Source organism: Scardinius erythrophthalmus (assembly GCF_964197995.2).
Source record: "Scardinius erythrophthalmus genome assembly, chromosome: 1".
NCBI lineage: Eukaryota > Metazoa > Chordata > Actinopteri > Cypriniformes > Leuciscidae > Scardinius > Scardinius erythrophthalmus.
Window position 1 is genome coordinate 27,425,067 of NC_138221.1, and position 13,250 is coordinate 27,438,316.

The 13,250-nt window shown below is 37.1% G+C and overlaps 1 protein-coding gene across 1 annotated transcript; it reads left to right on the forward strand.

The window, feature by feature from the left end:
* The first annotated feature begins 928 nt into the window (after nucleotides 1-928).
* LOC308700792 (interferon-induced very large GTPase 1-like) lies at nucleotides 929-13,020 on the forward strand. The gene is made up of 2 exons (XM_081382575.1): nucleotides 929-1,062; nucleotides 9,120-13,020. Exons 1-2 carry the CDS (start codon nucleotides 1,060-1,062, stop codon nucleotides 10,998-11,000), a joined length of 1,884 nt encoding a protein of 627 aa, XP_081238701.1. The 5' UTR covers nucleotides 929-1,059; the 3' UTR covers nucleotides 11,001-13,020.
* Nucleotides 13,021-13,250: the final 230 nt, after the last annotated feature.

Sequence of the window (13,250 nt, forward strand, 5' to 3'; positions counted from 1 at the left end):
GCATCATCAGGAGGAGCAACACAAGTAAAATCAGCAGCATCAGGAGGAACATCCCAAGCAGACTCAGCATCATCACCAGCAGAATCAGCAGCATCAGAATCAGCAGCATCAGGAGGAACATCACAATCAGAATCAGCAGCATCAGAAGCAAAATCAGCAGCATCACATACAGAATCAGCAGCATCAGGAGGAACATCACAAGCAGAACCAGCTGCATCACATACAGAATCAGCAGCATCAGGAGGAACATCACAAGCAGAACTAGCTGCATCACAAGCAGTAGCATCACAAGCACAAGCAAAATCAATTGCATCAAGAGGAGCATCACAGTTATCATCAGCATCAAGAGGAGCATCACAGTTAGTATCATCAGCATTAAGAGGAGCATCACAGTTAGTATCAGCAGCATCAAGAGGAGCATCACTGGCAGTGTCACTAGCATCAGGAGGAGCATTACTGGCAGTATCAGCAGTATGAGGAGGAGCATCACTGGCAGCATCAGCAGTATCAGGAGGAGCATCACTGGCAGCATCAGCGGCATCAGGAGCAACATCACTGGCAGCATCAGCAGTATCAGCAGGAGCATCACTGGAAGTATCAGCAGCATCAGAAGGAGCATCATTGGCAGTATCAGCGGCATCAGGAGGAGCTTCTCTGGTAGCATCAGTGGCATCAGGAGGAGCATCACAGAAAGTATCTGCAGCATCAGAAGAAGCATCAGAGGCAGTATCAGCAGCATCAGGAGGAGCATCACTGGCAGCATCAGTGGCATCAGGAGCAACATCACTGGCAGCATCAGCAGTATCAGCAGGAGCATCACTGGACGTATCAGCAGCATCAGGAGGAGCATCACAGAAAGTATCTGCAGCATCAGAAGAAGCATCAGAGGCAGTATCAGCAGCATCAGAAGGAGTATCACAGGCAGTATCTGAAGCATCAAGAGGAGCAGCTGGATTAGGCCAAGGATTACTGGGAGGAGGATTAGGATTTGTGGCAGGAGCAAAATCTGCAATTTTTGGATCACAAGAGCAAAGACTATTACAGACAAAAGCAGCAGGGATGGTAAGTTTTATTATGTTTATCTTAGTATGTTATATCCTCACTCTAATAAAAATACAAATAATAAAACAATTAATTCATTTAAAAAATGGAAAATAACTTTTTTAAAGGTTGTTTTATTTTACTTTAAATTATACTCAAAACACTGTAAAATTACAAACAATATCTCTAAATCAGGGGTTTTCAAAGTGGGGGCCGCCAGGGGGCGCCAGGGGGGCCGCAGCAAGTTGGGGAAAAAAAGCGGAAAAAAGTAAAAAAATATATATTTATATAAAATATTAAATATTTGCTAATATGAGTATTGTTATGAAATACCATTATAATAATTTGTTGCATAGCCTATCTTAACATTATACTTTTAATGTTAATATTTTAGAGAAGAATTGGCCGATTTTCACGTGATTTTCAGTCTGACATATATGTAAACTCGAACCTATGCAAATAAGTAGAATGCTTAAAAATGTCAGAAACATCAATATTGGCTATTTTAACTTTAAAAATCTAAGTGTAACCTAGGTGACAATGAAAATCACACGGTTGACACTAGTAACCTAGTTGACTGGACATATTGTTAATCATGGACAACATTTTATTCATGAGACAGAATTTAATTAGCAAAGTTGCTTTCGGTGAAAACCTCTTTTATTTTAAATGTAGAATTATTAAACAGTACAGAAATGCACATAATTCCACAGAGAATACATTGAAATGCACACTAACAACATATTCAACATATTCAAAATATTTAATAAACATTGTTCTGATCAAGAGACATTCAGATAATTTCATTTAAAACACAGACATCAATAATCAGCCTGTGAATCTCAACAATGGTGACAATAATAAAGCATGTTGCAGTGGCTGCCACCAATCACAACTCATTAATGGCTCCCATCATGCATTGCGGTATGAATAAATTATGATCTGAATTGTCTATGTAATTTACTTTTCCTAATTGAATATTCTGCTCGTCACCATTGTTGAGATGCATAGACTGAATCTTGACATCTGTGTGTGCCTAAAAGAATGATTTTTTTTTTAAAACAACTTTTAAGAAATCCTTTATATTATTATCAAAAATTCTGGGCATTTATGCAGATTCACTGACCAACAACATAAATCAAAGTCAGAAAGAAGGATTTTAATGAGTTCAGTGATCAAGCTCAAATGATGATTGTCATAACATAACCAACACCATCAGATCACTTTTTCTTTGTTCAACTACTGATTATAATTCAGAAACAACAGACAAACAAAATCTAAAGTCAATAATATATCGGTCAAGAGTCCAACTAAAGCAACCATTGATCGTCATAACGGTAACTTACAATTTGTGATTTTCTCCTTCAGTGATTCTGCTTGTTAACATCAGGTGTCTTCAATAATGTTCAATCATCACTAAATTAATCACTTAATTATCTCATTAACTTAAACACTCTTGAGTGTTCATATACTCTCCCAGGAGTGTTAATTTAACACTGGAGTTTTTGCTGTGTACAAAGAGCCGTAGTTAACTGACAAGCTGAGCCATATCGCATTAATTATCGCTGGCGATACGTCCGCGATATTAATGCGATATGGCTCAGCTTGTCAGTTAACTACGGCTCTTTGTAGTAAATGCCGCTCCATCTGAAAGCAGGTGATGGCGATTTACTACTAATCAAGGAACTGGCTTTACTGACGAGATGCGCATAACAATATCGCGATTTAAATCGCCCAGCCCTAGTTAAAAGTAACACCGAAGCAGTGTTAGAGTTAATGAGATAATTAAGTGATTATTGAAGACACCTGATGATAACAAGCAGAATCACTGAAGAAAAGAGAAACACAAGAACTCTGAAGATCTCAGCAGAGAAGGATTAAACAACTCCACAGCTTCACTTTTTACTAACTATTTATTGAGAATTAATAGAGGTGTAGATGATGTTTTATTGGAAATAATGTGTTTTTGTAAATTCACCGTTATGGTGATCAGTGTTTGCTTTAGTTGGGCAGTTTGACTCTTGGCTTTGTTATGCAAATTTGTGGTCTTTGTAACAGCGTTTACCAAAACACATCATTTTGTTACAAAGGAAGCCAGAAGCAAAAATGAACAGGTGATGTAGCTTTAACCATCATGAAGTAGAATGATTCACTAAGATCATAAAGTAGCAAAAATGATTGCTTGTTCTTAATAGATTATTTTACACCAAAGAAATTTTATTGCCACAGAACAGACATTCTGAATTATTATATTTATTTTTTTGAACATTGTGGAACAACTTATTTAAGACACACACAGACATTAAGAATTAGCATATGAATCTCAACAATGGTGACATGCTTCGTGCAGCAATGCATGCTGGGTACCACTACCCAGACAGCAGGTGACTGCGAGCCGGATCCGTCTTCAAACCGGCAAATCCGCGTCACAGTCACCTCCGTTTCACTGCTCTAAAACGGATCCAGCCCGGGCCCGGTTTCAGTGGGCGGGAACAACAGTCGCAAAACAGATTCGGGCCGTATCCGTGGAGACGAGCGCGCGAAACCTTTTTTTCTGGAGTTTAGAAGAGGAGGCTGCCACAGTCGGTACTCGGTATCCTACCTCAAACACTTCACCAAGGTAAGTCACACATGGTCAAACTGTTTTATTAATTAATTAATTTCTTATTGATTATATTGTGTATTCGTTAGCTTAAATTTTAAACGTAAGTTTTGGAGTTTTTATTGCTCCTTAGATCGGCATTGAATCGTAATGTTAGCTAGCCTACCTCTTATTTATGTTTTCAGAGGGCATATGCTAACACGAAGACGACCCAGAGGATTGTAATTATATGTAATTGACGAATTTTAACTGCTTTCATTTATTTTCACTGTTGTTAAAGTTTTAACTGCGGAAATGTTAGTGATAGCTAGCGTTAACGTTAGCTTAAACTAGCTATAAGGCCTCCCGCAGACCATCACTTTATAATAAGGTTTCATTTGTTAACATTAGTTAATATTAATTACAATTAACTAACCATGAACAATACATTTGTTACTGTATTTGTTAATGTAAGTTAATATAAATACAGTTCGTTGTTTGGTCATGTTACTTCACAGTGCATTAACTAAGGTTAACAAACAGCCTACAACATTTTATTTAAATAATACATTAGTATATGTAGAAATTAACATTAAAAAATATTAATAAATGATGTAGAAGTGCAGTTCATTTTTAGTTTGTCAACTAATGATGCTATTTTCTTCTGCTCACCAAGACTGTGGTTATTTAATCAAAAATACAGTAATATTGTGAAATATTATTACATTCTATTGTAAAATATAGGCTAATTTATTCCTGTGATCAAATCTGAATTTTCAGCATCATTACTCCTGGCTTCGGTGTCGCATGATCCTTCAGAAATCTCTCTAATATGATGATTTGATGCTCAAGAAACATTTATGATTATTATCAATGTTGAAAACAGTTGTACTGCTTCATATTTTTGTGGAAACAACTATACCATTCAAACATCTGTTGTAAGATTAATACTTTTATTAACCAAGGATGTCTTAAATCGATCGAAATTAACAGTCAATGACATTTAAAATGTTACAAAAGAATTTATATTTAGTAAATGCTTTAATAATCTTAATTTAATAAATGCAAATACATGCTGTTCAACTTGATTTCCACAAAAATGTTAAACAGCACAACCGTTTTCAGCATTGCTAATAATAATAAGTAATGTTACCTGAGTTCCAAATCAGCATATTAGAATGATTTCTGAAGGATCATGTGATATCTGATTCTGATCAATTTAAATTAATGTTTAAGTAATTGATATAGGCCTACCAGTTTATCCCTTAACTGATCTACATTATAGAAAAACTATAAATCAGGACTCAGAAGCTTATTAGTTGGAGGTTGATGTTTGTTGCACATATTTTTTTTTCTCAACAGGAGCTGTAAGGAAAAACTTCTACCAGTGGTCTTCTACCAGTGCAGCAGATAGTGGAATAGGTTCTTGCGGCATCCGTTGATTTAACCTTTGACCTGTGATGGTGGCTGGAAGGAACGTTCAAGTGCCAAAGAGGCCTTAACTGAGGTAAATTTCAGATATAAGAAGCACAGCACAGTACAGAACAGCCGTCAGATTCTTTATTTAGTGTGACAATTACATGAATATCTAAAATCTTTCTTCTTGATCTTTTTTTTTTCTTTTTCAGATGCCTCATGGGAATTAAACGGCACATATGAAGTGGTTTGTAATACCATGGCTTTCCGACCTGTCCTGATTGTTTTTTGATGTGTTTACATTCTATAAAATTATTTTGGTAACACTTTACAATAAGGTTCATTGGTTAACATTAGCTAACTACCTTAGTTAACATGAACTAAGAATGAACTGCACTTCTTCAGCATTTATTAATTCTTAGTTAATATTAATTTCAACATTTACAAATACATTCAAATCAAAGGTGATTTGTTATCATTAGTTAATGCGCTGTGAACTAACATGAACAAACAATGAACAGCTGGATTTTAATTAACTAACATTAACAAACATGAATAAATACTGTAACAAATGTTTGGCTCATTGTTAGTTCATGTTAGTTAATACATTAACTAATGAAAATTATTGCAAAGTGTTACCATTATTTTTTGTATGTTTTTTCTTTGCAACATTTCACTGCCTCTTTGATCAATGCCACATTTTTGGGATAAATAATACATTCATGAGGCTTATGTCACTACACAACATGAATACCCATTCAAAAACATTCTTTCAAATATACATTGAGAAAAGTTCTGAGATTGTGTCACTGTTTTAAAGGGAAAGTTCACTGAGAAATGAAAATTTGCTCTTAATTTATTCACCCTCAAGCCATCCAAGATATAGGTGACTGTTTTTCAGTTAAACAGTAAAGAAGATTTTTAGCTGAAACTGTGGTCTTTGGTGATTCATATAATGCAATTCAATGGCTACTGTCACTTTGAGAGTAAAAAAAGAAACATATTACAGGCAAACCAAGACTGCCGTGACACAGGACTGTTTGCAGAGGCTGTGGATTACAGGTAATAATGTTGTAAATAATGTTCAGTTTCTTTGACAGACCAATTGTTTTGTTTCATACGACCTCAATGAATCGTCAGGAGCCACAGGTATTAATTTTGTTTTGCCTGTAATGTTTTTTTGACTCTCAAACTGACTGTAGCTATTGACTTGCATTGTACGAATCATCAAGGACCACATTTTCAGCTAAAAATCTTCTTTACTGTTCAACTTGTAGTTGCGTAGCTGTCAATGGAGGGAAAGAAATCTCAGATTTCATTAAAAAGATCTCAATTTGTGTTCAGAAGATGAATGAAAGTCTTACGGGTTTGGAACAACATGAAAGTGAGTAATTAATGGCAGAATTTACATTTTTGTGTGAACTATCCCGTTAACGGCAAGTAGAGACTTAAGTGTTTTATGTAAACTTTGAGTACTTGTGCAAAAATTATAAAATAAAAAAAAAGATGCACAGTGGCACTGTTTTGCATTGTATTGTGAACTTGTTTTAATATGCTTAATAAATAAAAAATGTATCAAAAGATAAAGCCCTTGAATATGTCAAATTTACTGTCCAAATAATTTTTCTTTGAATGCATGTTTACTGTGAAGTAGTGGCTGTGAGTTAGTGCTGACACTAGATTATCAGGTTGTATTTTAGTGTAAAAAAGTACAGTAATTCAACTTTTTATTGCCTAAGCATTTTGTATTAAAAACAGAAAAAATAGAAAAAAATATCAGTGGCATAAGACCATAAGATATTAGATCATGTAAATGAGAAGATTCATGAAATTCTTGATATGTATACTACTTGGATAGAGCGAGCGAGTGTGTTTGTGTACTGTCAACAAAATGAGCTGGCCCTGATCTGGCATGATTCTGGAACAGATCCAGAACAGAGCTGGACCAGATCTGGCCCACACGTGGGCCAAATCGCCATAAAGGAATCCGGAGCTGGCCCAGTTCTGGTCCAGATGAGGAAAAAACGGATCCGTGCCGGTATTGGCCCGTTGTGCCAAAAGACACCGGCCCGAGTCCGTTGCGCGGATCTGGCCCAGAACTTACGAAGTGTCTGGGCCAGATCTGGGCCAGATGATTTTTGCTATCTGGGTAGCCTGGCAAGCCAGACCTACATCAAGATGTTAGGTCTGGAAACTCACCATAGTCACGGCTCAATCCGAGGGGCGGGATAAACGGCTGTCTTTCAAATTCCCTCTGCACGCAATAGGACAGCGCTTCAACCAACCAGAGCGTTTTCCCAACAGCGGAGCTTAGTTGATAGATTCAACTTTTGCCATATCTGTCTGGCAAAACGACGAACACATCTTCCTTTTTTTAAGAATGACTTAAGTGCCGTACTTTGCTCTTTTCTCAAAGAAAAACTTAACTCCAAGTCCTCCAGAGTCGCGGCCAAAGCCGATTCAAAAGACCGCTGTTCTCCATCAGCAGCCGCCATTCTTTGTTTTCAAGTAGCAGCAGCCAGGTAACCGTCGCAACTCTGTCGTGTATGTTAAGCCCGCCCCCGCCTACTCTATACACAACGTGATTGGCCTGACCCAATCTGGGTTTTTGCAGTGAGAAGGTTTATTGAGAGTTGCTAGACTACCCTGGCTGCGAAATACATTTTGCTGCCGCTAGGGTGCGTCTAGATTTCTAGGCTAGGGTACCACCATATTATAAAACTAATGGCTCCCAGCATGCATTGCAGCATGAAGCATGTCACCATTGTTGTGATTCATAAGCTGATTCTTGATGTTTGTGTGTGTATCTACAATTAAATTATTTGCAAAGTATTTAAAAGTTAAGGTTCAGAATGTTAGATTTTTGGCAAAAAAAAAAAAAAAGCATTGTTGATAAAAAAAATATTTATAACAAGTAACCTCTTTTGGTTAGTTATGACATTTGTCAAACATGTTTCTTTATGATGTTTAAATATACATCATATCTTTGTTTATGGATTCCTTTGCAACAAATTATGTGTTTTAGTAAACACTGTTACAAAGACAACAACTAACATAAAAAATATAAATTGTCAAACCACCCAACTAGATGAAACACTGATCACCATAATGGTGCCATCACACAGTAATAAAACTTCAACATCTAAAAATTTGTTCCTTCTCAAAAAGAACTTTTGTAGATGAATGACAGAAATAAAGTTAAACTGGTTTGTAATAAGAGCAATTTCAGTATTTTCAGTTGATTTCATCTAAGGCTGTCTTGAAGTCAGTTGTAGTTCTTGTGTTTCCCTTTTCTTCAGTGATTCTGCTTGTTATCATCAGGTGTCTTCAATAATCGAACAATCATCACTCAATTAATGACTTAATTATCTAATTAACTCTAACACAGCTTCAGTGTTACTTTTAACACCCTGCTGGTGGTTCCCATATGAACACAGAGCGGTGTTAATTTAACACCGGGGAATTTACTGTGTGGCAACCAAAATTGCCAGTAAGTTGCTGTAAATTTTACAGCAATTTGTTAGTGCTGTATTTTTACTGTTAAATAGTATTTGATGTTTTACAGTACTCTTGTAAATGTTACAGGCTTACTGGCAACCAAAATTGCCAGTAAGTTGCTGTAAATTGTACAGTTTTTACAGTGTGGGGATAAGGTGTCTAATTTTTTTTGGTCTAAATTAAGTCAGTCTTCATTTTTGTGAAACAGTCTAACTTGCATTAGACTAGTCTATGAGCAAATTTTAGACTTGTCTAACACTATAGACCGGTCTACAATAGCTTTGTGAAACCGGCCCCAGAGGCTAAAATCAGGCTAGGAAATATGCCTTTTATTTCTAAATTATAACAACTTTTGATCTAAAAAACATACTAACATTATAAGGGCACCCCAGGAAACATTCTAAATCTGGGACCTTTAACACCCTGTAGTTGGACACGTGTACACTGAGGAGTGTTAATTTAAGACTGGGGATTTTGCTGTGCCGTATCGGGCCAGTATTGGTATCGATAAATCCATATTTAGAACTTTGATACACATGTACCCAAAGGAGTGTTTCTAAATTCTATTTTGTCTATAAAACAGGGAGAAAACAAGGACATTGGAACCTCTGGAGTCAGACCAGATCAACATCGACAGCAGGAACAGATTGGAAGAGAACAAATACAGCATATATTTCACAAACTTCATCTTGAAGGCAGGTGCCACAATAAACTGAGAACTGCAGATGTTCTTCAAATAACTGAACATTCATTAGAGTCCCATGAGTCTTGTGCTGAAGAGGAGCTGGTTCAGACATTCCTACAAAAACTACTGATGATGAACTACAGAGCAAGATACATTCATGTTAATAAGGCCAGTGAAAACGATCACACTGAAAGAGACAATGACTCAACTGAAGACAGTGGTGATATATTCAAAGAAATGTCTATGTCAAACAAAAGAACAAGTCAGTCTGAGCGAATCCACTCGATGGATGTTCAGATGGCTGTGTTTCATTGTGCTGATGGTTTCCTGAAGCAGCTGATGGTCACTAAACTGTCCCAGTGTCAGTACGCTCTGCCTCTGCTTGTTCCTGATCCAGACACACAACAGATTGAGTTTCCTCTCTGGACATTCAGACAAATCAACAAGAGCTGGAAGAGGAGAAACTCCAACAATGAAATCATCAGTCAAACCCATCCGGTCTACAAAGCACAAACTCCAATGGTGTTTTTCTTCAGGTTTGGCTCTGTGTCTTCATCGAAGTCTCATCTGATGAACAGTCTGATCAATGAGAAACACAACACGTTCTTCCACAGGAACTGCCCAGGCAGCAGCAGAACCAGAGTCCTGATGGATGGAGTGGTGGAGATCGCCTGGTTCTACCCCTCTGGGAAAAACACAGATAAATTCACAGACTGTGTTGCATTCTGTAATCTACACGGTGATGCAAGAGATCATGAGAAACAGCTGGAGATCCTCACTGAAATGGCCTCAGTCAATGTTGTTCTTCTTCCACGACTGGACAGTAATGGCAGAAGTGCAGCAACATTTCAAAATCTGTACCTGAACAGAAAACCACTTATTTGTATTTTTACTGAAGATGAATCTATGGGAACAGAGATGAAGAAAGGAAAATTCAAAATCGGTTTGAAGGACAGAAATCAGTCTGATGTATCTGAAGAACTCAGAAGAGCCATAAATGATTGTCTCTCAGAATCATCTTCCACATTCAGACTTGAAGATGTGTCCAAACACACAGATATCAGAGTAGATGAGGAAGATGATGAAGACTGCAGGAGAGGAAGAGAAGCAGCAAAGCAGATGATGAGTTTACTGGAGGATAAAAATCTGACAGAAATCAAAGAATCATTTCTGCCCTGTCAGGGAAAAATGTGGCATCAGTGGAGTCAGAAGAACAAAGAACTACATCGACCTCAAGCAAATGAACAAGAAATTGAAATAAGCAGAAAACAAACAGAAATGAAGAAAATACGAGAACAGCAGCATGAATCTGACATCAGTGTGTTTATGAAGTTCTTCATTAAACAAATGAACTCACATGATCAACATGAGAATATGTATTTCCTAAAATGGCTCAGAATCCTCTTGGATGAATATATCTCATCTGATATTACTGCTCTACACCACAAGTATGATGAAAAGTGGTCAACAGTCTTAAAACTGAAAGAGAACAATGATAAATCTGAGCAATTCAAAGCTGAACAAACAGAACTTGAGAGAATATCTGAGGATCTTCAATCTGCAACCTTTGGTCTGGAGCACATCATGAGGGAGATCGGTCAGATCTATGAATCATGTTCATCTGTGAAGAAGAACAAGAAAGATCTGCAGTTTCACTTCTCTTCTCTCCCGAGTCTCGCAGCAGAGATGATGATCTCTGGATTTCCACTGGAGCTGATGGATGGAGATGCTGCTGTAAGAACTGATTTTCCTGTTAAAACAAAACTCACCCTGCAATAACGCCATAAAATGCACCCTGGACAGCGGACAACAAAGGCAGAGCACAGAACCTTGTACTGCCCAAACTTATCTCATTGTTCCCCTGTTTGACTTCAACTCATCCCCCCTCTCCCTCCTCAAGGCACTGAAAGTTCATTAAGAATGTCTATATATCACATATGATGTATCTTGTGAATATGTTGTTTTTCCTTTTCATGTTTGGTGTCATTTTAAAGGGCACAGTGCGATTGGTAAAATGGTCTTAATTTCATTGCAGTCATTGGTTTAATGAAAAAGATTGAAGAACTTAGGAGAATCCTGTATCTCCTCTCTGGCTGATATCTCTTTACGATATCTCAAGAAACCAGGTGCTACCCCCCTGGGGTACATGGATTGGCCCAACCAACTCTAAACAACATTTGTTTAACCCCTTTTGTTCTGGTCTGGTATTTAAGGTGAGGGGACAGAGCAATCATTGGGAATCTTTTACCGGGATCATCCCCCACACAGTAATGCATGGCAGTATTTTCCTGTTGGAAAATCCTGACACATTACTGTGTGTCTTTGTCAGGAGAACATTGCTTACTTTTAGATTCATCTTTGAGTAAATGTATATTTGAATTGGCTTTTAATAAATTACTTCTGTAATTGGCATAATACATTTTTACCTGACAAATAAATGTTACATCTTGATTTATTCTGAAGTATTCTGAAATCATTATTTTAATATATTTAAGGAGGCTGGTGCTACCGCAAACTTAGTTAAGGTAGGTCAAACTACAGGCACATGAATGAACGGAGCAGTAGGCACGTCATCTTGGAGACCTGTTGATTTCTGTCTATCACTGGTTTAGCAAGTTGTATGGAAATGGCTAAAATAAACTACACTCTCTAGTCCGTAAGCAGTAGGCGACTGACTTTAGGGGTATATTAGCAAACCCTACATCCTCTGACTCAAATCAGAATTAACAAGTTTGTGTCCGTGAGAAACACGAATTGGCCGACGTGATCTCTGTGCGGCATTCGGGTCCATAACGTATTAATAACTGAAAGTATGGGATAATCAGGATAATCAAAGATCTAAATTAATTCATAATCGATGTTTATGATTAATTTCTAATCAGAAATACGATCTAAATTTGATTATCATTTGAAATTGGAGTCAGATCAAACGTAGAGCTAAAGTAATACTAAAACTAAGTTCCAATAGATTAAGTGAACTTCACTGGAGCGCTGAAAAGACATACACGCTTTAAACCTTCGCCAGGCCGTTGGATTCCGTCGTTGGGCCAATGGGTGGTCCTTACAAAGTGGTGACAGTCCCTCCGTGATTCTCCAGGTTGCGAGTGTCTTTTCAGCGAAATATTGGGACTTGCAACAAGTAAGAGAAAAAAGATGTCCTTCTCTTTCTTCAGCCGTTTGGTAAGTCAATTCTCTTTTGCCTTTTAGAAGTGTTGAGGGAAAATTCAGACGCACCTCACATAGACACATTTGTAGAATGGGTCGGCATACCCAGTTAGACCGGAGAACGCAAAATCCGGTGGGGCTTGAGAATTAGATAAAACCACATATCAGGGACATGATAGCGGCAGTGTAGATGAGAAAAGATATCCCTTGCTTTAACTTTACCTCCTTGTTTGCCAAAGCAACAAGTGATGAAACCTAAATTGGAATAACATCATCCAAATTTTATTCTGGTACTCAACAGAGGGTTGAAAACTAAAAACTTAAATTCTGAGGTAAATAATGTTGTTACATTTAATTATTTGCTTTGTTGCAACAACATTGCAACACTGGAAATAAGAAAATGGTCACGCTAACTTGTGAAAAAATCTTGTGATTTGATGAGCTAAAAGATAACAAGTAAAATTGTCTCACTTGAATCCTTTGTGTGTGAAGTGTAAAGTTGGACAAAACAGTGCAATGCAATTAGAATATTTCAAAAGAAATTATCTGGGAAAATGATTCCAGTCCTAGAGAACAGCTGCTATGCAGGAGTCCTAGGCTGAAATTTGGAGAAATACGCTAAATTTTAAAACTGATGCATATAATGACAATTATTGTGTTACTACACAGCAAAAACTCCAGTGTTAAATTAACACTCCTGGGAGTGTATATGAGTCCACTCTCAAAAGTGTAAAGTGTTAAAATATGAGTGTTAAATGAACACTCAAGAGTGTTAAAGTTAATGAGATAATTAAGTGATTAATTTAGTGATGATTGAGCATTATTGAAGACACCTGATGTTAACAAGCAGAATCACTGAAGGAG